Here is a 27,969-nt window from a genome sequence, read left to right on the forward strand (position 1 = left end):
TATGTAAGATTACTAAGAGAGGAACACAAGTTGCAGAAGAGTGTTTATTGGCTGATCCATTCTATATCTTTAAAATGTGTATATGTGTGTAGTGTGTTTGAAATACATAGAAAAATTTGCAAGACTTACACACCAAAAATATTAGTAGTGTTTATCTCTGAGGAGGGTAGTGGTATTGGGCTTGATAAAGGGGAGGATTTTATGTTTCCTGTATTCTTTATACCTTTTGTACTGAATACTTATTCAAAATGATAAAAAGGAAGATGGAGAAAAAAAAGCAAAAGCTAACAGAAAGGACCAAGTGAAAGAATACTAAGGAGTAGCGGGGAGCAGACAAATCTAAATCATCCAGTAGTCAGTAAAAATTTCTAAATAGACAATCCATGAACATGCAAAAGGTCAAATGGTACAAAAGCATAATGGTACGATAAAATACCACCTCACACCCATTAGGATGGCTACTAACAAAGAACCAGAAAATAACAAGTGTTGGTGAGGATATGGAGAAATTGAAATGCCTGTACACTGTTGGAGGGAATGTATAGCCACTTTGGAAAACAGTATGGTATTTCCTCAATAAATTAAAAATAGAATTATCAAATGATCCAACAGTTCTACCTCTGGTATACTCAAAAGAATTGAAAGCAGTATCTCTAGGAGGTAATCATACACTCATGTTCACAGCAGCATTATCCACAATAGCTAAAACATTAGAAAAAATCCAAGTGTTCATTGACAGAGGAATGAACACGCAAAACATGGTAGGTACATACAGTGGAATATAATTAGCCTTATAAAGGAAGGAAATTCTGACACATGCTATGACATAGATGAACCTTGAGGACATTATGCTAAGTGAAATAAGCCTGTCACAAAAAGACAAATACCATATGAGTCCACTTATATGAGGTACTTAGAGTAGTCAAATCAGAGACAGGAGGTAGAATGGCAGTTGCCAGGGATTAGAGGGAGGCTGGTGAGTAGGGTGTTACTGTTTAATAGGTATAGAGTTTCAGTTTTACAAGATGAAAAGAGTTCTGAAGATGGATGTGGTGATGGTCGTCCTAAAATATGAATGTACTTAATACCACTGAGTTGTGCACTTAAAAATGGTTAGGATACTAAATTTTATCTTATGTTTATTTTACCACAGTTTTTAAAGTTGAGGGTAAAAGTATATGGTAACAAGTCACTCTCCTTATTTGCCAGTTTCCCACTTACCCTCCTGTGAGATAACCACTGAACCAGTTTTATGTAGATCCCTCTATGCATCAATAGCTAATTGTACCTCTTCCTTTTGAACTCACATCTATGTAACACTGTCGTCTTCTCTTAAAATATCATACCTTTCTATCTTACTTTACAGCTTATTAAATACATGTCTTTATTATCTCTCTCCCTCACAGCATCCAGTAAAACGTCTTTGTAGCTTAGTAGTTGCTTATTACGTATTTGTTTAATAATTGAGCAAACAAATGAATTCTGTGGTCCTGGAAGGCACAAGAATTGGGGAGTTCTCTGTGTATATAAAAAGGTGATGATGTATACAGTAATCTCCTTTAGTGACCCCCTAATGCATGGTTCTCACACCTTAGCATGATAGAATAATCTGGGAGAACTTGTTAAGATGATTATATGGCCTTATCTTTTGGAATTCTCAAGCATGTGTGGTGACACCCAACAACCAACATTTTTCTAAGTATCTTTGCATATCTCTGCAAATAGTCTATGAATCTCTTTAAGTCATTTGTATGCTCCTACAATGCTGAAAAGCAGAGGGCTTACAAATTGAGTTTAGCTATTTAGGGAGCATATCTAATGTATGTATAATACTAAGTGAAAATAATCAGCCATGAGGCCTTCATACCTTCTCTGTGTAAATGTGGCACACAATTAATGTTCATCATGATAATGGGATATCATACAAAGAATAAGTACGTTCAGTCTTGTCAGGGAAGGGGAACCTATAAAGATTTTTGTGAATTCTTCACGAAAAAACCATGTGTAGAGCTGTTTGTCAAATTTAAGAGCTTTAAGGACCCTAAGACCCCAAGTTTGAGAAACATTGCACTAGGATTAAATTCTGCAGTCACAAAAGCCAACTTATAAACATAAATGTGAGTGCTGAAGTTATATGATTATTAAGATTTTGTATTATAAACATTTAAAAGCACATTTTAAAACTTATGCAGAAAATTCACAGCAAAGATTAGATTTATGAATTCCTATTGGAGAAGCAGTGGTATAAAACATTAAATCCTTGAGAAGCTTGAGAGTCCTTGAAAAAATTCTTAATCTCAACATCTAATTTTCTGATAGTGCCGATTAATGGAATTTTTACAATTCAAGTAACCATTGATTTCAACAAATATGCATTGAACACCTATTATGGTTTAGGCCACTGGGGTTTCAATGGTAAATAGGGCAGTGATGGCCTAGGAATGGGGAGGAAAAGTTGTGGGGGGGGGGCTATGGATCAGGAAAAGCTTCTTTAAGGGATTGTTTTTAGAGATCTGAAGGATGAATACCTGTTAGCTAAGTTGAGAGGTGGGGGTGAGGAAATGCAGTGCAATTGGACTTGGAGGTACAGGGATAGGATAGAAATGTAATTTCGAGGTCGTGTGGCAACTCTGTCATAATGCTGCTTCATAATTGATTTCACCTGTTTCACCTGGCGATTAAGGAAAACATTCACCTTCATTGGAACAAGAAGCTTTCTCAAGAAGTATTGGAGGGTTCTAATTTATTTTTGTTAGTTGAGCCAGTACTTACAGCAGACTTGTGATTAGACTGTCAGACAACATCCCTGAGGCGATTTCAGACTGTTAAAAATGCTTGGGTTTTATTTGTTGGGATTTTTTTTTAAGGACTTACATGTAATTTTGTGAATTATTGAAAAGAAGCTTAAGAACAGCAAGTGTGCAGTGTGCAGTTTAACATAAAATGGACAAAGTTGCTTTATTTCTCTGCTTAAAGTGCTTTTTAAGAATTTTAATGCCTAAACCTTTAAAATCAAATAATAGAAACTCCAACATTTCAGAGCTAATATAAATGAAACCGGTTATAATCTTCTAAATAACAGCATAGTAAAGTAACCTTGAAACTTTGGTGTTCGCCCTATATTGTTTTCTGTTTGAATTGAGTGGCAATTTCCATCATTATATTAACAGTTATAGAAGTAAGTGATGTTTCCAGTAAGGGAATTTTGCAAGTGTAATATGTTTTAGTATTAAGTTCTACTTGTGCATTTAGCAATTAAAATTGTTCTTGTAATGATGATGGCATTAGAAGGGATAGGGAGCTGTCAAAGAGAATTTGAAGCTTAATTATCTCTGGTAACAAAATGCATAATCTTCCATTACTATGCTTGTTTTCTTATGGTAATTGACTCATTTGCTCTCTGGTTATCAATTTAACTTCCCAACCACAAACATCTGCTCTTACATTGTGTTTAATTGGTGTGAATACTATCTACAGAGAAGTTAAAATCCAGAGAACATTTTAAAGGCATTATTTCATAATTCATGAAAGGGAAAAGTAAATGATGAATTGAACATTGTTTGTGGTGATTTTTTTCTAATAGTCTTTGAAAGTCTGTTTACTGAAAATGCATACTAAAATTATATTAATTGGATTTTCTTTTGAAGAGAATTTTGCTGTTTTCCAGAATTACATACTCTGCTTTAGGGGTCGCTTCAGTTCCTTAGGCTTAAGGCATATGTCAGTTCCTCAGAAACATGGTACCATAGTGGTTAAGATTGAAGGCTTTGAAGGTAGAAAAAATTGTTTAGTACATAACTAATCTGAAGAAGAGGGGTGGGTACAAATTGTGTTTGTTTGCTTATAATTTTTAAAATGAAAGGTAAATCATTCAAAAAAATTAATGGTTACCTATAGGAGAAGGGAGGGTAAAGGGTAGAGAAAACAGGGTTAGAAGCAAGACTTTTTGGAATATACCCTTTTTTGCAGATTTTAAATTGCTGAAAAGGGGAAGTAAAATGAAACAAATGACTCTATATGTGTAACTAGTTGGTAGTATAGCCACACAGAAAGTTAAAATTCCAAGTGAAAGTTACTGTTCCAAATAAGTTTAAAATAGTAATTAAACTATATATACCTAGTAGAATTTTCTCAAGGACAAAAAGAAATCTTCAACTATTTTCTCTTGGTGGAAATGTTGGTATTGTTATTCTGAGACTACTGAGTGTAAGATAAAGCATATAAATAATTTAGGTGGCGTCATTGAGAACAGAGAATTTTGGCATGAGAAAAAGAAAATAGAGATGTAAAATGAATAGGATCCCATTAAAACCTATAGTCTCAAACTTAACTGGAGATACCAGAATGAAATCATAATTTTATATTTAAAAAGTACAGATTTCCTGGCTTTGTCCACAAATAGGACCTAAAAACAGTGACCAGAATATACTAAAGACCACTTGGATCATGTCAAAAACAACTCAGGAACTTCCAGTGGACTCAAGCATCCATTGGTCAAAGATGGGATAGTTTGAAAATGAAAAGAAGGACAACTTCAGTGGTTTGAAACAAACCAAATATATTTTAATCTGTGAACTCATAATGATACTTTTAGAAAGCCTTCATGGATCACATTTGGGAGATGATATTAGAGAACCAGATTATTGTTTTGGGAATTGGTAAGCAAAGGGAAAGAATCGAGCATTATCCTGTTCTTTCTGTAAGAATTATACTTAAGGGTAACCAAATAATTGATGAGGGGATTTTTCTCTTTATAGAAGGAATGATAGAATAAGAATATTACTATTTTGCAACTGCTTTTGTGTAGGCAATGATTATCGAAGACTGTTAACATCACAAGAGACACAGTCACACATTATGAACCCTCCTGATGGAAGAACAAGGCACTGCCTATGAAGTAGTCTTGGGGGGGAAAAAAAGAGCCTGACTCCAATCAAGCTTCTACATTTAACTGCCTGTATATAGGATGAATATGTTAATAACCCCATGGTAATGCAGTCAGCAAAAGACAGACTGAAGGAAATTCTGTAGGACGAATGACTTCTTCAACAAGCACATTGCAAAGATAAGAGATAAAGGAGGAACCTATAGATTAAAAGAAACATAAGAAACAATGCCAATGAATGTACATTGTTTGCACAATTAAAATAAAATAAATCACCTTTAAAAAAATAGGCCATGGGCTTCCCTGGTGGCGCAGTGGTTGAGAGTCCGCCTGCCGATGCAGGGGACACGGGTTCGTGCCCCGGTCCGGGAGGATCCCACATGCCGCAGAGCGGCTGGGCCCGTGAGCCATGGCCGCTGAGCCTGCGCGTCCGGAGCCTGTGCTCCGCAATGGGAGAGGCCACAACAGTGAGAGGCCCGCGTACCACACAAAAAAATAAATAAATAAAAAAAAAAAAAAAAAAAAAAATAGGCCAGTTAGTGAAATGTGAATACTAACTGGATAATTGGTGATAGTAAGAAATTATTATAGATACCAACCTGATGATGATTTTTCTTAGAAATAGTTCTTGTTTTGTAGAGGTACTTAATTAAGTATTCATATGTGAAATAATATAAAACCTAGAGTTTGCTTTCACAGTAATCTGGGAAGGCCATGGGATGGTTTGGGGTATAGATGAAATAGTATTGGCCATGAATTGATAATGATAATAAGTGGATAGCACTCGTGAATGTTAGCTACTAATTACTATACAACAAAGGTATAAACTAAAATCATAAAATCACAGTTGGTTTGAGATCTTAGTGTAGTTAGGAATAGTCTGCTTGAGTTCCTTATTTAGTATACGAACAAACTGAAACCCATGGATTTTTTGAAGCCCATGGTCAGCAAAATGTCTAGTGGTAGAACCAGCACTCAACTGTAGGTCTCTTGACTTCAGTCATTACAGTGTCTTTACAATAAATCATTACTGAATAGTATCCAAATAAACTTAAATACCTAGTCTTAAATAGGACCACTCAGGATTGCAAATATGTTTGTTTTTCCAGCATCTAAAATTTATTGCAGTTCAAATGAAAACTCCAGGTTGCTTTTGTTTGTTTGTTTTCTTTGAGAAGGAACAGAGAAACATAAGCAAAGATGAGTCTAAATTCATCTGGGGAAAAACATCTTAATGAACATGTTAGGAAATTTTTGAGGAAATAAAGGAATAAATTAGAAGAATACTTGTTCTGCCAAATATTTTAAAATACTATATAGTAACAATCATTAAGTTTGTGGTTCTGGCCCACGAATAAACAGGTCAATGAAGTCACTTAGTATGCAAAATAAACCCCTAAGAGTATATAGGATTTAGATATTAAAACTATTTCTAATAGGTTACGTTGATTGGGACTACTGGAGTTGCTGTTTAGAAAAATTTAAAGCTGGATGCTTAACTCAATGAAGTCAAGATTGTTTCATAGACATACTAGAAGAAAAAGTAAGTGAATATTTTTATAGTATGGAATCAAGGAAAACCCTTTGGAGTAAGAATAATAAAATACAGATGCCAAAAAAAGAGAGGACTAATAAATTTTACCACATACAGATTTAAAACTTTGTTACAATAGGCATCCTAAATTTAAAAAGACAGAAGAAACAGCTGAGAAGAAATATTGGCATGTAAGAGAAAGGATTAATATCTTACTATATTAGTCAGGATCCAGTCAGGAGCCAGAAATTGCACCAGGAATTTGAACAAGGAGAATTTAACATAAAGAATTATTAACTAATATAAGGTGTTTTAACTACTAAATAGGATAAAGTAGGATTCTAAAGAATAAAGAAAGAGTAAATATAAGAATTAGCTACTACCTCAAGAGCTGAGGGAGAGAATACAAAAAAAGGAACAAACATGGAAGAGGGCACCCTTACTCAAGGTTGATATTCAGACCTTGGAGATAGTGTAGTCACTGCCAGAGAACACAGCCATGGGCCAAACTGGTCCACAGGAGATCACCTGTTGGATGCCACAGGCCTGAGCTGGTGTGTGGAAAGTCGCCTGCTGGGATGCCATGGGCCTGACTGATGATGAGCAAGAAGTTCCCCAGCAGGGTACCTTGAGTCAGAGCTGATATATTGGATGCTGTTTAATGGAATGCTAGCTGTCAGAGCTCGTGCACAGAAAGCTACCTGCTAGAGTAAACTGGAGAAACTTACTAGAGACTGAGCAGAGAAACTTGCAGGAGGGTGATCACCAATGGGTCTCCCACATACCTTCTAGCTGCCACACCGTAGGGATGAGAAGAACAGCACACCCCAACCTGAAAGATAAGCCTTTTCTTCTGCCATGCCTTACAATGTCCCTCCAGTTCCCTCTGTTCACAAAGTCTAACATTGCATCAGCTGGCAAAGGTCCACATCCATCATTACAAAGAAGAGTGGATTTGGAGCTGAGAGGCCATAAATTAATAACTGGCATTATGTGAAAAACTCTTATATATAGATAAGAAAACTGTGAACACTCTAATTGAAAAAATAGCAGAGTATGTGTATAGATAATTCACAAAAGAATAAATACAGATGACTAACCAATGTTTGAAAAGAGAGTTAAATTCGCTGTTAATAGATTTCCCTTACTTCATCTAGTTGTACACTTATGTTTTCTTGATCTTGCATCACTGTGTTACATTCTTACCATCTTTGGCTTCTACTGCTTACCTGGGGCTCTACCTGCTCTCTATACTCTTACTCTTCATTTACCCAAATTATAAAGCTAGTCTGGACTTCTTCCCAGGACCTGCCCCCTCTAGCCAGTGCAATAGATTTAAAAAAATGAAAAAAGAAAGAAGATTGGGAAGGAAGAAATAAAACTCTCTCTATTCACAGGCAACATGGTTGGCTACGTAGATAATCCCAGAATTGTCTATAAAAAGTTGCTAGAACTAATGAATGAGTTTATCATGACCACAGAATAAAAGGTCAATATGCAGAAATCAATTTCATCTCTAGATACTAGCAGTGAACAATTAGAAGCTAAAAAAAAAATTAAGTACCACTTACAGTAGCACCAAGAAATTTAAAATACTTAGGGATACAGCTAATAAAGTATGAACAAAATTTGTATATTGAAATATATAAAACAGTGATGAGAGAAACCAAAGATCTAAATAAATCGAGAGATAAACCATGTGCATGGAAAGGAAGACTCGGTATTGTTAAGGTGTCAAATTGCTGCAGATTCAGCCCAGTCCCAATCAAAATTCCAGCAGGCTGAGCACATTTTAACTCAACTGTTGGAAAAAAAAACAAACTGCTGTTGTCATCATCATTGTGATATAGGGAGTTCCTTGTCATTTGGAACTTCAAACAGGGATTTGTAACACCACTTTGTCATGGATGTAGCAGGAATAGGAAATTATGGCATTAGGTAGGAAGTTGGACTAGATGATCTACTTTTACCCTTTAAATTCAAAATCTTATTGAATCTATTTGAGTCAGTGATTTACAACTTTGGGTTAAGGGGAAAGGGAGACAATGGGATAATCAAGCTTTTTCAAATACATTTAACTTTTTCCCAAAGATTCTGTTACTCTACCTCCCACCCTTAAAAGCCATTGCATGTAATGAAGGGTGTTACTAATGGAAGTGTGTGTGTTTCTGTGAGTAAGCTATTTAAGGCCTCTAATGTGACATTTATATTACTTTTTGGGTTTTTTTGTTACTCATCAAGCTGACTAAAAAGGAAGATAATGTCAGTCTTCTCAGCTCTTTTTGAATTGTAATCATGGCTTTTCTAAAATGGTTTAAATCTTGGGGAAATAGCCTTCAATATTTAATTTTTGGACATCTTAGAACTTTCCTATTTTCATTTTCTTCAAAACAGTCAACTTAGTAAATATTTCTCAACAGAGAAACTCAGAAATTATTGTTATAATTATTCTGGCAGTTAATTATGCCAGAATATCAATTTTTAAAGATATTATGTTCCTAACATATATTTTAAATATGTATTTGTTATGTTTTTCTAAAAATGTATGAAAACCTCAAATAATTAAAAATCCTGTGAATTCTATGGTTTTTAAAAATTGCTTGAAATACAAATAGCTACCTATTTTTATTTTTATTAATATCTTAATTTTCTTTCTGTTTTAAAGCTCAACCTGAATTCCTGAAGCAGCCTACTAATATATATGCTCATGAATCTATGGATATTGTATTTGAATGTGAAGTGACTGGGAAGCCAACTCCAACTGTGAAGTGGGTCAAGAATGGGGATATGGTTATCCCAAGTGATTACTTTAAGATTGTAGTAAGTATTTTTCAAAGAAACTTATCTCTGAAACCTTTAAATATCTTTAAATGTAATCACTAAGAGATCTGTTATCTGTAGTACATGAAATGGTGTATATAAGATGAAGATAGAAAAACTCACTTAGAATATAATCTCTACATTGACTGATGAGAAAGCTGAGCCCAGAAATATTTTGGTAGCTCATGTAATATCATAGAGCAAGTCAGTGTTTGAACTCAGCCTGAAGTCCACATCTCCTGACCAACAGTCTAGTCCTACTCGGACGTGCTAGCACTCTTTAACACAGCCGCCACCACTTTCTGGATAATGATTGTACCGTGTGTGTATTCACATGTACCAATTGTCTTCATAGCTCTCTATTCAAGGAGAAGAAGTCTGTCTGTCTTATACTGATGCCCAGACCCTTCAAAATAAGGGTGACCCAGTGTTGTTGTGAAAATAAACATAAAGGTTCTTTTAAAAAGTAAAGCAAAAGTAAATAAGTAGCCTTAAATCTACTTAAGAAGACTCAGTCATTATTTCTTTTTACTTCGTATGTATATAGGAAATGCTTAGTAAATATTATCCACTGTCTTTTATTTATTTTTTTTTTTTTGCGGTACGCGGGCCTCTCACTGTAGTGGCCTCTCCCATTGCGGAGCACAGGCTCCGGACACGCAGGCTCAGCGGCCACGGCTCACGGGCCCAGCCACTCCGCGGCATGTGGGATCTTCCCAGACCGGGGCTCGAACCCATGTCCCCTGCATCAGCAGGCGGACTCTCAACCACTGTGCCACCAGGGAAGCCCCACTGTCATTATTATCATTATCTAACATCCTGTTAACATTATTTTCTAGGTTTTAGTAATAAAGATTAATGACATATCTTAGGATGCATACCTGACATTCATAGACATAATCAGAAGTAATTATGGTTGTTCAAGACTTAATGTCTCATTACACATTTCTCATATAACTAATTCATTCTTCATAGGAATACATTTTCTATTTTTAAAGTACGTAATCTCATATGTTACAAAAAATAATCCACAAGTATTTAACCCTAATTTAAAAACAGCGTGTTATGGTTAAATTAGCATTTTTACTCTTTTATCATTATTTTCATACTATTTTTTAAAATATCAATAACTATAGTTGACATTCATTTAGTACTTTATAGTTTAAGAAAAGCTTTTATGTATGTGGCCTCATTTAACTTATCTGTTAGAACTATTGATATTAGAGATAATCTTAAGAAAATGCCTTGAATTCACAAATTCAGACTCTCACTATGGTCACATGGTATTGCATGCCAGATATTTTTCCAAGCAAAGGTGTAAGTTTGCAGATAAGACTTTCTATAAGGATTGAGTTCGTAATTGTTAATGACAGTGTTTCCTTTTTCTAGTCACTTGAGTCAGTATCTTGTCAATAAAATTGAGTTAACAGGGCTTCCCTGGTGGTGCAGTGGTTGAGAGTCCTCCTGCCGATGCAGGGGACACGGGTTCGTGCCCCGGTCCGGGAAGAACCCACATGCTACGGAGCGGCTGGGCCCGTGAGCCATGGCCAGTGGGGCTGCACATCCGGAGCCTGTGCTCCGCAACGGGAGGGGCCCCAACAGTGAGAGCCCCACGTACCGCAAAAGAAAAAAAAAATTGAGTTAACAGAGTCATAGGTAGATAATATTCAGTAACTGAATCATACAATTTTACTTGTTTTTCTTCTCCAGAAAGAGCATATCCTTGAGATTTTGAACTAATGTTTATCAGTTAAATCATAAAATTTTATTTATGTTTTTCTTCCTCAGAAGGAACATAATCTTCAAGTTTTGGGTCTGGTGAAATCAGATGAAGGGTTCTATCAGTGCATTGCTGAAAATGATGTTGGAAATGCACAAGCTGGAGCCCAACTGATAATCCTTGAACATGGTAAGAGGGGCTGAAATAGTAAGATGAAAGAGGCTGACTGTGTTTGAGGAACTAGGACCTATCACAGGAGCTATCATTCCAGGATACCTAGTGATTAATAACCTGTTTGTAAAGGCTAATATATGGCATAACTAAGAGAGGAAAAAAAATAGCAGTCTAAATCATTTCTGTTTTTTTAAATGACCTAGAAACACAATTTTGGATAATGTTGAAAATAAATTGGTATTAAGAAAAGAAAAACTGAACATTTATAGTCTCACACAAATGAATGTTCTTCAGATTTCAGTCATTTTAATCTTACAAATATATTTCTGATCTATTAAAGTAGAAAAACTTAATGTTTATTTAGTAGTGAATTTTTCCTTAATTTTTCCAAAATAAACTTGCCTTTTCTGATTTTCACACACACAAAATGCTTATTATAAATTCAAACAACATTGAAAAGTAAAAAGGGAAGAAAAAACAGTCAGGGTCAATTCTGGGGAAACCACACAGTAATTTGAGCGAAAACTAAAGAATTAAATATTCTTTATTAAAAATTATTAACTGTAACCGGGGATTGGAGTGGCAAGGGGTTGGCTAGTAAGGAGTAAAGAGAATTCTAATGAATATAAAAGAATGGCAGGGCTTCCCTGGTGGCGCAGTGGTTGGGAGTCCGCCTGCCAATGCAGGGGACACGGGTTCGTGCCCTGTTCCGGGAGGATCCCACATGCCGCAGAGCGGCTGGGCCCGTGGGCCATGGCCGCTGGGCCTGCGCGTCCGGAGCCTGTGATCCGCAACGGGAGAGGCCACAACAGTGAGAGGCCCGCGTATCGCAAAAAAAATAAATAAATAAATAAATAAAAGAATGGCAGACATAAGGAGCAGCCCCAACCCGTAGGTCTGAGAATGTTCAGGAAAAGGCCCCTCTCAGGGCTGATCCAAACCATGTTAGAGAGGGTGTGGCCATGGTTTAATGGATGATGGAGAAGTTTCTGTGCTGCCATCCCGTAGAAGCTTGTTCAAAACCTCCTGTCTAGTGTGCTGGGCAAAAGCTGTTCACAAGTAGGTGTCTCAGTGAAGGTATTCTGCTAAAAAACCACCAGTGGGGTTGGGGTATTGAGGGAAGCTACTCACCAGCACTCTGTACTGATAAAGTTTTAACACATGTCAGCAAAGGAAAAATATGTAATGTAAAGGGCCCAGCTTCATTTTTGCAGAGCAGGCAGTGAAGTATGAATTTGGAGCTGAAAGACAATAAATTGATTACAAGCACATGCTTCAAACCCGGCCATCTAGGAGTACTGTGTATGAGCACACACAGATGTGTATATGGTTTTATAACCTATATTCTTGCAACAGCATGCTGTGGACATCTTTCCATGTCAGTGAGTATAGATCTGCATCAACATTTTTCATTGCTGAATAGTAAATATACACTTTGTTTTATATAAATAATTCCCCATTGGTTAGCATTTAAACTGTTTCCTGTTTTTTACTATGATGAATGAGGCTATGCTGAACTTCTTTATATGATTATTTTCTCATACTGAATTACTAGAAGTTGAATTGTTGGATGAGTTTTGTATGAAATTGATAAGGATCACTGTTGGGTGTACTATTTGTTTTAGCAGGAAAAGCATTTTTCATTTTGTGTGTTTCTCAAGAATGCATGAAAAAGAGGCTGCTTTAGACATCTCATTGGGTGTCTGAGTCAAATTTAAGTTCCGGTTGCATTGTGATCAGGGAAGCTAATGGGCAAAGCTACTCTGGCTTTTCACTAAAATAGCATGTAGGATTTTTATATGCTATTTCTTGAGAATGTATTTCAGAGTACTGTTATAAAAAGGCATAAAATAGTAGAACTGCTCTTTTTCTTGCTATGTTTGTCTGTCATCTTACCTTCCCCTTTACATTGAAAACGATATAGTAGAAGCATATCATTTTTCCATTTTGGCAAAATGCCTGAGTATGATTCCCAAATAAGGCATTAACAGAATAAGTGAGGTAGATAGGCTTATTTCTTTTTATTAGTGTCAGTGTTTTTCCTTAGTAAATGTCATGGCTCTCCTAGGGTTATTTCCATGGAACTAAATAAAGGGACTTCAGGATATTTGTGTTTCTGATTACCATTATAGATTTAACGCTAACAGTATAAATGGTGGCTTTGCTAGGAGGATGCTAAACTAATCCTAACTGGACTTTCCTCTGAAAATGTTTGGATGGCATAATAATTAAAGTCATAATGTGTGTTTTATTCTTTTTGAAACAACCTTTCAAAAACAGACGATGTTTTGTGAGCTGGTGAAAATTTTTAGTGACCTTGTCAGGGATGCATTAAGGATGCACAGATTCTAGGAAGGAGAGTAAATGTCATATTATTAATTTTGCTATTTTAATTTGTAAGATAAATATTTATGTGGGAAAACTAAAAGAGAGACTAACGGTTTATAAGATCTGATCTCTGCCTTTCTGAGGTTTATGATGTTGTAAGGGATATAAGAGATGTGTATGACATTAATACTAGTCCGTAATAAGTATTATTTTTATAGTATAAATAAGGCAGCATACAATTCAGAAGAGAAGAATTCTGTGTCAACAGGGAAGTTTTTTCATGGAAAGTGTTTCCTTTGTAATAGACCTCCAATGATAAGATTTCCAGATGTTAATAAGAGGACCTGGCTCAGTATAGAAACAGAATAGAGTATCTGTTCCTGTAGGAAGGTGGCCTGTAAAGTCAGAACAGGATCAGATTGATCATGGCCTTGGTTATAAACAGTCAAAGCAATACTGTAGTAAGGCAGTCTGATGACAAAGTCAGGTTTAATTAGATGACAGAGTGGTTGAAGGAATATTGTTATAAGAGACCATGATGAAATAATAAGTAGTACTGTACTGGAGAAATAGAAAGGATCCTAATTAAGAGATGGTAGTGATTTATCTAATTCAGACTTTATCAACTGATTGGATATTAAACAATATTGTAGAGAAATCAAATATACTTCTAAGGTTTTATCTGGGTGACTGAAAGAATGGTGATGCCTTTACAAAAATAGAAAAGGAAGCTGAATTGAGGTGGAAGGGAACTTCTACTCAAGCTGTAAAGAGTGTTCACAGAACATCCCACATTCAACCTACAATAAAAAGCTGGATGATCTACAAAACCATAATTTCTATGAGCTCATCAGAGAGCTGAGCTTGCAAAACAACCAAGTAACCTAAATTTGAAAGGATTGGACAACCCTCCTCTCCCAGAGAATGGATCATGAATTGTTTCACCTTTAGTAGAACACAGGAGAAAGAGATGGCTGTCATAAAAATGGATAAGAAATCAGCTAAAATTTTAACTGAATATTAAAGACTAAGTATGGACTACCTTGGAATCTCTGGGGGCCTCAGATAAAAGGAGAGTTCATACTTGCTTGCAAATATATTTCCCTGGGGCTCCAGAGGATACTCACTATTAAGGCTGGGGACAAGGTAGGAACTCGAGAAAAGTTACCTCGGTGGAGTAGAGGTGAAGGAGGTGATCTGCGGCTGCTGTGACATAGGTGCAGAGCCCCTTCTGTTTACTCAGAGTCCCTTAAGCCTCAAACCAATGGGAGAGGGGCAGAAAACCTTATTTCATAAATTCCTGGAGGAAATTAGAAGCAAAACAACTACTTGGGGGAGGAACCCCTCTTCCCCAGGACACAAGCAAAGACCCACTGCTGCTGGGGGAAGAGTAGAAGAGAAAGCCTTTTACCTCTGAAAGAAGTGCATAAAACCGTTTTGGGCCCTAAAATGCTATACCAATACCTAGGAGAGGTCTTTTACCATGGGAGGAAGAATAGGGAACTACCACTAGAGACCAACACAAGTACAAAGCAGATTTTGGCTGCCATAGGAAGGAGAGCCTCTGGGCCTATCTAATACTGAGGCTGGACCAAGACAACTGAAAATCCCAGCTGCCACAGCCATGAGCCTACCACCATACGAAAGCGTTCTGCTGAGCAGGGAAGGTCAAGAACATAGAGATCCGTCTGTGGCAGAAGTATACAGGAATGGTTGAAAGCTGCGAGGAAAATTGAGAAAAACTGTCTGACTCATCTCTCACCTTAAGCACAAGACAATGGTAGTCTACCAGTAAAAGAATTTGAAACCTGTGATGTGCTGAAGGTAGCTATAATAACGATAAAATCCGTGCCAAGTTCAATTCCTGTCTAAATTGACTAAACTCTTCCACACTAATGGCTTGACAGAAGAATAGACATGCCAGTTTCCAAGTGTAAGTAATAATTATCAGCCTCTGCTTTTCTGTACATCATGCTCAGCATTTAGTCAAAAATTATTGGACAGAAACATAAGAAGCAAGGGAACTCCAGCTCATTCTAGAAAGATAAAGCAATCAAATATAATCAAATTCAGGGGACCCGGATATTGGAACTATGAGACAGGAACTTTAATTATTGAAGTATGTTAAATGGAATATATTTAACCAGACTAGTCGAGAAAAACACAAATTACCAAACCAGGGATGAAAGGGAGGACATCATTACAAATTCTGTAGATTTTACGAGGATTTAAGGGAATATTAGAAACAACTTTATGCCAAAAATTTTGAAAAGGAAGGTAGTAGAGCTGGTTTGTTTAGGGAGGTAAAGCATCAATTTAAGATGTGTTGAGTTGGAGTTATAATAGAAAACCAGAAAAAAAAAAATTTCTAGAATCAGAGGAAAGTGAGAAGCTCAGAAAAGAGATTGAGGAAGAAAATAACAAGTTTTGGTACATTTCAAGATTTTTAACCAAACTCTTCTCTTGCTATAAATTAAGGCAGCTAACTATATTTTATTTTCTTGTATGTAGAGATTACTGTGTCCCCAGTTGTCATGTGGTAGTCATTCACACTATTGAAAGTTAAAACTCCTTAACTTTCTCTTCAGTAAATGGAGTTGTAAGTCTTATTTATCTGCCTTCAAAGGAGTGTCTTAGTCATCTGAAGTTCATCCCTGAACATTCTCTTGAAGATCCCCATAGATACCATCACTATTATCTTTTGATAATTTTTTTGCCATGTTATGTATAATTTTTAACGGTTAGGAGTTCATTCTTGTTTCTGCCTTAAACAACCACTATTTTATGTCGACTTACACCTCAATATCTTATTTTATCTACTTAAAGATAGAATGTATTCCCTTACTGGTTTTTCTTTATCAATTCCAGTTACTTAAATTATTTCTAGGGCTTCCCTGGTGGCCCAGTGGTTGAGAGTCTGCCTGCCGATGCAGGGAACACGGGTTCGTGCCCCGGTCTAGGAAGATCCCACATGCCACGGAGTGGCTAGTCCCATGAGCCATGGCCGCTGAGCCTGTGCATCTGGAGCCTGTGCTCTGCAACGGGAGAGGCCACAACAGTGAGAGGCCCGCGTACCACCCAAAAAAAAAAAAATATATATATATATATATATATTTCTAATAGAACCTGTATCTATCCTGCTGATTTTTAAAAATCTTCTCTTTACTCTCAGTCTTATGTATATCATTTTAAAAATATGATGGCCTAAAAGAATGTGGGAGAGGAAGCTTATGTAGAAGAAATAACACTTCACAATTTTTGAATATATGAAAAAGTGAAATCACAAATCAGTGCAGATTGAAAGGATCATACACTATATGGAACATGGACAATTTGTTGGTGATTTGGAAAGAATTAAATTATACACTTACCTTATATCAAAATAAAAGAGTTAAAATTTAAATTAAATCCATAAAAAGGTTGAAAAGATGATAGAAGAGTGTCGCCATTTACAATAGACCACAATTTGTTAATTCATTCACCAGTTAATAGGCATTTGGGTTATTTCCAATCTATCACCATTTACTTTTACTTATAAAAGAAATAAAAGAGAATACAGATGAAAATTTGGGTATTTTAGGATATAAAAATTTAAATGTTTTGTATGTAAAGTATGAGAAATACCTTAACTGAAGGAAGACAAGCTAGGGAAGAATATCATAAGAATTACAGAAATTTAGTGTTCTGAATGTAACAAGAATACACACAAATGGGTGTAATAAAGTGACTAACATAAACATATAATTCACAATAGAGCAAAGATAAAGATAGTTTCTACACAGGACAAATGTTCCACCTCACTTAAAAATATAAAATTAAATCATTTTAGTGAGATGTCATTTTTACCTAATAAAGATTTTATATATTTTAATGAAATTTAATGTTCATTTTTAATGACTGGTTAAGGTGTAATTATGTTTGTGTCTTTCACTCTTAGTGAAAATGTCAATTGTTATATCATTTACTAAAACCATTTTGACAATTACATCTTAAAAATTACTGACTTAACCCATTAATTGTTCTTTTAGGATTTTTCCGTAAGGAAGGAATCAGAGATTTGGACAAAGACTATTAATGTCAGCATTAGTAATTTAAAAAGAAAAAGGTAGGGATAAAGAGAGAAAGAGTAGGAGATGACTTAACATGTACCAAAATAGAGGAAATAGTTAAAATAAGTATAGTACATCCTTATGATGGAAAAGCTGTTTGGCCATTAAAAACCATGTCTTTGAACATTCTTTAATGATATCAGGAAAATCTCAGGATATAATGTCAAGTAGTAAAGTAAAATACAAAATTGTGTATAACAAATAATCCGAATTTAGTTGAAAAAAAGTATATGTACACTTCTAGACATTCCCACACCAAAATGGTGGGAAAGATAACAATGGTTATCTTTGGGTAGTGATATTTTCTCAGTTTCCTAAAATAGCCGTATGTTACTTTTATAATCAGTAAAGGTTTTTCTTTTTTAACTTAATAGTAAATCCATCTTTCAGTCAGTGCTGCAATTTAGAAAAGACACAAAACACATAATTTTGAGAACTTTCTGCCAAAAACATCATGGATAGAAGTTAAGAGTTACAAATAACTCCCTTCATAAGAGAGTTGGGCTGTGTGGCAGAAAGTAAACAGAGCAAATTTTGGTAGACCTCACTGATACCTTTGATTTAGTGAGACAAGGACTAGAGGGACAAGCAGCCTGCAGGAGAAGGATGGAGACTGGCCCAGTTGTAGCCTTTTTTCCTTTGTGTTCATAGCATTGTGAATCTCCAAGAGTATATATAGCATTTCTCAAATCTATTTGACCATGGAGTTTTTTGGGGTTTTTTTTAAGTAGACTCATTAACATCTTAAAGGGTGCAATTTGGGAATTGTTGATGGAGGGCTATTCAAAGGAGGATGGACATGAGTAAGGTTGGCAAACGGTGGCCCACAGGCCATATCCAGCCAACCTCCTGGTTTTGTGCATAAGTTTTATTGGACACAGCCACACACATTTGTTCACAGATTGTCTATGTTCGGTCTGTAGTCATTTTCACTCTGTAATGGCAGAAGTGAGTAGTTTAGACAGAGACCATATGCCCCACAAAGCCTAAAACATAACTCTCTGGCCCTTTATAGAAAAAAGTTTGCCAAACGCTGGACTGTATGATACATATCTTTCAGCCCTGATAGTTTGTGATTCTGAGTTATTTCTGATCAGTGAAAGTCTGTTTCACTTAAAACTTTCTAAATTTAAATAAGTGTGGGTAGTGACTTCACTGGTGGCGCAGTGGTTAAGAACCCACCTGCCAATTCAGGGGACATGGGTTCAAGCCCTGGTCTGGGAAGATCCCACATACCGCGGAGCAACTAAGCCCGTGCGCCACAACTACTGAGCCTGCGCTCTAGAGCCTGTGAGCCACAACTACTGAGCCTTTGTGCCACAACTGCTGAAGCCTTGTACACGCCTAGAGCCCGTGCTTTACAACAAGGGAAGCCACCGCAGTGAGAAGCCCGCACACGGCAACAAAGAGTAGCCCCCTCTTGCCGCAACTAGAGAAAGCCCGTGCACAGCAACGAAGACCCAACGCAGCACCAAAAATAAATAAATAAATTTATTTTTTAAAAAAATGTTATAAATAAGTGTGCATAGGTGGAAAAAGGCAGAAGAAGGCAGGAGGGTGAAGATAAAAGGACAAGAGAAGAAAGTCAAACACGGTATGTGGATAACTAGGAAATGTGCAAAGGCGACTGACTCCAAGGAGGAGCTATGAGTGAAGAACTATGAACTAGAGAGAGTTTGCTAGCACATCTTCATGGCTACCTCTGCGACACTTAGGCACTAGAAGCACCATGGAGTAAATTATGGAAAGTGGAAAAAACCTGTTGTGATGGTGCTTATCTTCCCGTACCTTGTTTAATGATAATCTGAAAGTATTTGAGCATCTTTGACACAGTCTTATTTTTGTAGAGGGAATTTTCTGATTCTTCTTGGAAGTGTGTAGTTATAAATCCTGGTCATCAGCCTTTTGGCTAGTGCTTGGCTGCAAGAAGGTACCTTCAAGCAGCCATAATTGGCCTGTGATATAATTGGACAGCATGGCTTTTAAGTTAATTGTCACCTATGAACATTAAATGAAATTTCATAATTACAGTTAAAATATATAAAACATCTGTGCAACAGCACTAGGAAACAGTATTTCTAATCAAATTGGGACATACAATTTGAGAATGAGTATGTCTCAAACATACTTCCTCCCCCCCCAGCTTTATTGAGGTATAATTGACATATAAAACATTGTATAAGTTTAAGATGAACAATGGGTGTACAATGTGATGATTTGATGAATATATACATTGCAAAATGTTTACCACAGTAAAGTTAGTTAGCACATCCTTTACCTCACATAATTACCATTTTGTTGTTGTTATGGTGAGAACATTAAAGTTCTATTCTCATAGCAACTTCCAAGTATACACTACAGAATTGTTAACTATAGCCACTATGCTGTACATTACATCCCTAGAACTTGCAGCTCTTAAACTAGAAGTTTGTACCCTTTGACCAGCATCTCCCCTTCTCACCCATCCATCAACCCCGTGGCAACCACCATTCTATTCTGTTTCTCTGAGTTGGATGTCAAATATACTTCCTTAATTAAAACATTTAAAATGCATTTTTTAGTATTTAACTCTACTCTTATGCATTTTTAGGAACAGCAACTCTTGATTTTAGAAGATTGTGGCTTTTAAAATATTTCAACTCAGCATAACAGTATTATTTTTATTTGCTGCTGGTTCAAATTATGTCATTTTATGCTAATACACTTTATGGCTTATAATCGTCTGTTGAATGATTTTTTTAAGTATTGGCATATAAAGTACTGCAAGTATGAGTAATAAGAATTAAGGTAAAATGTGTTTTTGTTAACTTTTTATTATCATTTCTTCATGTCACTTGGAATTTAAAAATAGATTCCAAAACTATCATGTAAAACTGAGATATAAAAACACAAATACGATTTTTCTTTGTACATTCATTCATGTCAAGTGTGATAATTGGCAGTTTTTTAGTTCCAGTAAGGGAAAATGGGTTGGTGAAAAGGGAGTAATATGAACTTGTTTTTAGTAAAGGAAATTCATATTTTACCAACTAATTAAATGACTTCTAGGATATTATGGCTGTGGTAGATAAGGTTACTGAGCTTCACTTTTTTTTTTTTTTGACAGAAACATTTGTAAAAAATTCCGTATAGTATCTGAGGTAAATATTGAATAGTAGAAGTTCTGGAATAAGTGACTAATGACCTGGCATGATTAAAAGTTGGCTAGATAACAGGAAATAGTTAGTCATTAGTGGAATAGTTTAAATCTGAAGCACTAGAATGTGTGACAGTTGGTGTTGATTTTAATCAAAGGATAAATTCTAATCAGTTATTTTGCTTTTTTGTAGCAGTAATTATAACTTTAATAAAACTTTTAACTCAAGACAACTGTGATGAAATTTGACTTCTTAGCATGAATTCCGTGTCTAGGAACTTTCTAATATTGAAAATGCATCTAATGTCAATGTCTGGGTTCTGGTTCTTATCTGCCATTAACTTGCTGAGTGATTGGATCAGGCACTGAAATTCTGTGATTTTTAAATTTTATTTAAAATTAAGGAATTAAATGATCGGAGGCCCCACATCACTCAAATAATCTATTAAATGCAGTTGTTTTAGAAATAGATGCATTAAATATAAGGTGCTTTTCAGAACACTCTTTCTGTCTAGGTATTGAAATAAATAGATACATTGTTTGCAAAAAGATTAAGGCATTGCCAGCTAATAATTTTATGTTACCAGCCACAGTGAGTAACAAAAAAAACCTGGTGCTCAAAGTCTGAAGTATTGGCTTTATGTCCCAACCCTACTAAGATGAGGTAATCTCTATGAGCATCGGTTTTCTTATCTATAAGTATAAACAATAATCTCTGCATAGCACACACCTGAGGGGCAAATAGAATAATATATGTGAAGTATTTTGTAAATTGTAAGTACTCTAACTTTAAGGTAGTAGTTTTTTGTGTGTTTTTTTTTTTTTTTTTTTGGCTGCGTTGGGTCTTTGTTGCTGTGCACGGGCTTTCTCTAGTTGCGGCTAGTGGGGGCTACTCTTCGTTGCAGTGTGCGGGCTTCTCATTGCAGTGGCTTCTCGTTGCAGAGCACAGACTCTAGGTGCACGGGCTTCAGTAGTTGCGGCTTGCGGGCTCTAGAGCACAGGCTCAGTAGTTGTGGTGCTTGGGCTTAGTTGCTCCACGGCATGTGGGATCTTCCTGGACCAGGGATTGCACCCGTGTCCCCTGCATTGGCAGGCAGATTCTTAATCACTGTGCCACCAGGGAAGTCCTAAGGTAATAGTAATTTGAAAGAATATACAAAGGCAAAACTACTGAATGGGAATTCAGTCGTTGGCATTAAACCAAATCAAAGTGCATATAAAAGGTTAACTTCATGAAGCAAGGTTTGAGGATTTTTTTAAAGTAGACAACAAAAATCCATTTAATATTCAATTATATCATTTAAATTTGTAAAACAAGAGAAAAGATCTATGTGACCGGATTGCAAGGTATTTGAAATAAAACTAAACTTGGCACTAAAATAGATGAACATAATACATGTTCATTGTCAAAAATAAGAATGCATAATTGACTGAAATAAAAGTAACTGTACCTTTCTTTTAACCCTTCCCCAATCTCACTTTCTAGAGATAACCCTTGTTTACATTATATATGTATTTATTTGTCCAGTAAATATTTGTTGAACAAAGTTCTGTATGTGATATAAAATTCTATATCCATTGCCCTAAGTGGTACGGATTAAGTAGCTAACAAGCAGACATGATTCTCTGCCCTCATAGTTCTTCTGTTGTATTAACAGAGACAGACATTAAGCAAGTAAATAAACAGAATAATTCAGCTTTTGTGTCTACTTAAAGGAAATAAAAAGAATGCTCTGATAAAGAATTATTGAGGGTATATTGGGAGTTACTTTAAATAGGATAGACAGAGAGGCCTTTCTGATGGGATATGCTAGTTGGGACCCGAGCATTAGAGAAGTCTCTGTGTGTGTGTTTTATGCTTATATATACACATATACACATTCATGTATAAACTTTTTATTTGAAGGTGTGAAATCATTTTTTTGTGATTTTACCAAGCAGTATTTTATGCACATGTCGGTACTTAGAGGTTTAACTTTTTTTTTTTTTAAACTTCTCTATTCTCATCAGACTTGCATATGAGAAGACTGGTGTTTTGCATTCTTGATGACAATATAAATTTTTTTGAAGTGCAGTTTAGTAATTTAGAATTCACATACCCTCTTATCACATAACTCTCTTTATAGTAATTTATCTTACAGGTATAGTTACCAAATATTTAAAGATATTTGTGTTAGACTAGCATAAATCTGAAAGCAATCCAATCAATGCAACCAATAAGGGGGCTGATTAAATACATGAATACAGTGGAATACTAGGTACCTGTTAATAATGTAGATCTGTATAAGGTAAATAAGGTAGATATGGAAAAATACTTAAGTTTTATTATTCATAAAGCAAGTTGCAGAAAATAGTTCTTGGGTGGAAAAGGTAGGAGAGAAGGATAAATATTTATGTATGCTTATATGTGTAAGAAAGTTTTAAAGATCTACACAACAATCTGTTAATTGTGCTTGTATCTGAGGAGTAGAATTGGAAAAGTCTGAAGATGAGGAGGATAGAACAATGTAGTACTGTAAAATTTTGAAAAGCCAAATAAAAACTATTAGAAATTAAACTTGGAATATTGCAATCAGGTCTATACATAGTGATTTTTACTTTGTTCAGGGTAGTTTAAAACTTTCTGAGTTTTTATTTCTTGAAAGAAAATGCTGTGGGAGAAAAAAATAGGTTGTTAAGAGTATTTGGTAACTATCTCCAAATAGCTTATCTTCTTATCTCCAAATATAATATCTTCAAATACAGCATTTTTTCCCTGGAAGATGAATCATGTCATATAAATACTAAGACAGTTAGCTATAATTCGTTAAAATCTTGAAAGCAAATTTGTTTTGTTAAACCAACAAGTATTTTATTGAGTACACATACTGTGTAAATAAATCAAGATTTATAGTTACTAACCCTACTGTATAGGCCATCAGGAGGAGTAATGTAAAATCATGGAGAGTCTATCTGGGATGGACCTTAGAGACCTGAGTATCTAGTCTAGCTGAGCTGGAGATTCAGTTAAGTGACTTGCCTTATATCACATAGCTAGTTGGCATCAAAGTTAGGACTGATAACTAGGTTTTCAGTTTCAAAATTCACTTCTATCACTTAAGCAAGTTTAATTTTTTTAAAATAAATATATATTTTATTTATTTATTTTTGGCTGCTTTGGGTCTTTGTTGCGTCACGCGGGCTTTCTCTAGTTGCGACAAGCGAGGTCTGCACTTTGTTGTAATATGCGGGCTTCTCATTGCGGTGGCTTCTCTTGTTGCCGAGCATGGGCTCTAGGCACGCGGGCTTCAATGGTTGTGGCACATGGGCTCAGTAGTTGCGGCTTGTGGGCTCTAGAGCGCAGGCTCAGTAGTTGTGGCACACGGGCTTAGTTGCTCCACGGCATGTGGGATCTTCCCGGACCAGGGATCGAACCCATGTCCCCTGCATTGGCAGGCAGATTCTTAACCACTGCACCACCAGGGAAGTCCCTAGTTTAATGTTTTTAAGACAGAGATCATTTACATTTTTTAAATTTCAAGTTTAGTCTTTTAAATGTACAGTCTACTGTGGTTACACTTATTGATAAGGTTGGTCGGGTATATCATTTTGCAAGGATGACCATGCATCTAATGTGCCAGAGACAGTCCTAGTTTATGTCTGTTGTCCCAATATAATTACCCAAAGTGCCTTTTTTCACTCTCAAAGTTATCTGGGTGTGGGCAATATGTTCTAAAGTCACTCCAATTATTGCTAATTTATTGAATCTAAAAAGTTCTAAATAGTTAATAGGGTAGAGGTTTTGGATTATGAATCTAAAGAACTGCAGTACAAGCTGTGCTAAATGCCAAAGTGGTACTGTAATTCTGAATGGGAAGGAATGCTTTCTGCTAGATTTGAAAAACAATGAAGGCCTCTTGAAGAATATGGCATTTAAACTGAGCATAGAAGGATGAATGGGATTTTAGATTGATCATGTTATACAAAGAGGAAAAAACAATGACATTTTAGGTGTATAAGTAAGAAGAGTCAAACTGCATTTGAACAATAGAAAGCAGTAGAGTTCAGCATTCTCAGAAAAGTATAAATACAAGATTGTACATCCTAGAAGATGTGTCTAAACCAGATTATTTAATACCAAGTCAAAAGGTTGGAATTTTTTGAGTAGCTGGAAGACCCTAGCAATTTTCGGGTACATGAAGAAACGGTAGCACTTTAGGAGGATTAGTGTATTCGAAATGTGTTGAATGCGTTTAGAGAGAAAAATAATGGTATCTGTGATACTGATTAGGAGAATTTTCTACCAAATCAGATGTGATGTTTGAGACCCTCAACTAGGTGGTGACAGTGGAAAGAAATTCTTTTTATCCCTCAATGGCTCATACATGGTAAATATTTATTAAATGTCAGCTGGATGTTTCTACAAAGAAGATAGGACAAGATTTGTGATTTTTTTGGATATTTAAGATAAGGGAGAGGAAAAAATTGAAGTTTTACACTAAATACAAGTAGAGAGAGTCTCTGTGTAAATCAAGGTTATGATCTTAGCCTACTTAGGTTAGGAAAGTTTGTCCCCATTACTGTTGAGTTGTGCTGTAATTGCTGCTCTGTTTTTAGATAGTTCTGGGAGATAGAAATATAAATTAAAGTATGATTAGTTTGTTTAATGTTTAACATTTCATCTATGTCAAAAGTCATGAATTTAAGACCAGGACTTGTGAGGTCCAGGTAATAACTTAGTGCCTTAATTATAATTTTTGGTGTTTAGCAGTTAAATAGAAGTTTTGCAGATGACCTTTCTGGACACAAAATGGATTTAGAGATTATCAAAGAGCAGGCTTGAATTTGAATTGTTGCTATTATTTTGTTATAAAGAAAGAATCCATTATGCAGTGCTAAAATACCAGAAGGAGGATAGTATGTCTGGTCTGAATATCTTTTAATTGGTAGCTATGTTTAAAAGATGCTAAATTACACAGTAATGTCATAGTTGGCAGAATATCATTTGGGTCTAAAAGACATCACTGACAATCTGGCTGCTTATAGCCTTGATTTCATATAGTTTCAGTACTGGATCAGAGTGTTTTTCATTTTAGATTTTAGTGTTGATGTTGAGAATATCTCCTGATTTATGCATGCTTAAGAGATCACCAGACATAAAAAGTATAGTATAATTTTATATGCATTTTGAGAAATTTTGTCTATAGTATTAGCATTTTAAATGCTACTATTGCCTCATAACTACTATAATGTCCTAATATTTTAGCTGTATGCATATTTTAAAAAACAGCCTTCGTTCACCCACAGAATTACTCTGAGTTTCCTCTTACATAGTTTCTTCCTGACCATTTCCTGACTTTTTAGTTGGATTCTAGTCTGATGACAATTGTCTCCTAATTTTTAGAGCTCCTCTTCAGTTTACACCCCTTTACAAATTTGAGCAGATGTAGTTTCTTGTCAAGTAGTTTTGTTAAAGATTTGGATTTAGGTACTACTTGTATTCTATTACTTTTTACACAATCAGAGGAAATAAAAACTGTTAGACTTTGGACTTCTGAATCTGAATTTTTAAAAATGCTAATATTCAAATGTCTTGGAAAATTGGTTATGATTAGAGTTAATGTTAACCATTAAGCACACTGGAACAAAGTCAGTTTTCCCTTTTTGTTAGTCTAAATGGGTAATGAGCAGAAATACTGTACACATTTTGTCTTTCCTTTCCTCTTGGGTTTTGACATCTTGTTAAGAAGATAGCGTTTTGATTTAGGATGAAAGGAGAGAAGGCTGTCTTTTTTTCTGGGCTCACTGCTGTGATAGGTACGTCATCAGCAACTGGCACACCTTTTTTAATGAGTGCTTTTGATGTCAGGAAAATGTCAGATGACTTCCTTAAAATTGAAACATCTCTCCTGCACAGAAGAATGGGAGGCATGTTTTGTGTTCATTTTGTTTTATAACTTCCTTCAATTGTTTATATAAGTCATTTGTTTAAAGCAGCAGTTCACTGCCAGGGCTGCTTATCAGAACATATGCCTCTGAAAACTGTCCAATAGAGTGCCTTCCTCTGGTATCAGATTAGTTCTGCCCTATCTTTGGGACTTAGTTCCTCAGAGGGGGAGCTTTAAAGTCTGTGGGAACATCCACATGCAACTCTATTCCTTTTCTTTGAAACTGAATACTCAAAATAAGTAGTCTTAACCAACTATTTTTGTGAGTATGTGTTCACACTGCATTGTGCCCCTAACCAGTCTCTTAGCTATTCAGCAATGGTGCTAATGGACATTTCAGGTATTTGGATAGTTTTGTATTATTTTATTTTGGAATATGTTATTCTCTCACAATCAGGAAGACCAGTACTGAATTCATAAGTACGAACTTCATTTGGACCTCAGACTGCTGGGAAATCCTTTTAAGTTTTTCTAGTCTACTCCCTCCTCCTTCCCAGTATAGCAGTTATTTTAAATCTACTGTTCCCTTACTATTAGCAGATGACTGCATTTCTCACTTCATTGTCATTTGAGATTCTTTTTATGATAAAATGCGTAGTCAGTTTTTTGGTGACAGTTCTATGGGTGTTATGTTTGCTGGATATTATGGTTTGTAAATATTAGATCATTGTTAAGTATGGTTGTAAAATCCTTTAGAGCTTCACCTAATTTATCTGCCAATTTCTAAGAAGATATATTTCTAAGAAAGGTATGATTGTAGATTTATTCAGCTCTTGTGTTTCTAACTATTATTGCTTTATATATTCAGAAACTATATTGTCAATGCATTAGGAATCATAACTTATCTTCCTGGTGGATTACTGTGTTTCATCAAATCTAAGACACCATGGATTATAAGATGCATCCTGATTTCAGACACATGAAAATGTGGAAAAAGTGCATCTTAGAATCAGAACAACATAGTATTTATTTTATCAACAGGAAACACTCATTGAAGGCCCTAATTCTTGTTGCCTTCAACTGTGTTTTGTCTGATACTGACATTACTATACCTGCTTTCTTTTTAATAGCATTGCCTGATGTATATTTTCTAGTCTTTCATTTTCAAACTTTCGTTCTCCTTTTATTTTATGGTTATTGACTATAGACAGGTTTACGCTTATCATCTGTAGGAGTCCTGCCAACCCACCTTAATTTGTTTCTGTTTTTCAAATAGTTATCCTTGAAATTTGACATACATACTGATAATTTACCCATATTTTTCCCTAGCAGCACTTAGGGTTAATCATGATATCTTTCCCCTCACCAGATAATTAAAAAACTTTATCACACTGCT

The 27,969-nt window shown here is 35.5% G+C and overlaps 1 protein-coding gene across 19 annotated transcripts in view; it reads left to right on the forward strand.

Annotated features, from left to right (window-relative positions):
- Window positions 1-27,969, forward strand: part of NEO1 (neogenin 1) — a 248,708-nt gene that overhangs the window by 123,607 nt on the left and 97,132 nt on the right. For all 19 annotated transcript variants that reach the window (XM_067029327.1, XM_059055975.2, XM_067029328.1 and 16 more), the window contains exons 6-7: window positions 9,085-9,239; window positions 11,028-11,148. In XM_067029327.1, the coding sequence (XP_066885428.1) occupies window positions 9,085-9,239; window positions 11,028-11,148 (276 nt within the window). The remainder of the gene's footprint in view (window positions 1-9,084; window positions 9,240-11,027; window positions 11,149-27,969) is intronic.

The sequence above is a fragment of the Kogia breviceps genome, chromosome 3 (genome assembly GCF_026419965.1).
Source record: "Kogia breviceps isolate mKogBre1 chromosome 3, mKogBre1 haplotype 1, whole genome shotgun sequence".
Lineage (NCBI taxonomy): Eukaryota > Metazoa > Chordata > Mammalia > Artiodactyla > Physeteridae > Kogia > Kogia breviceps.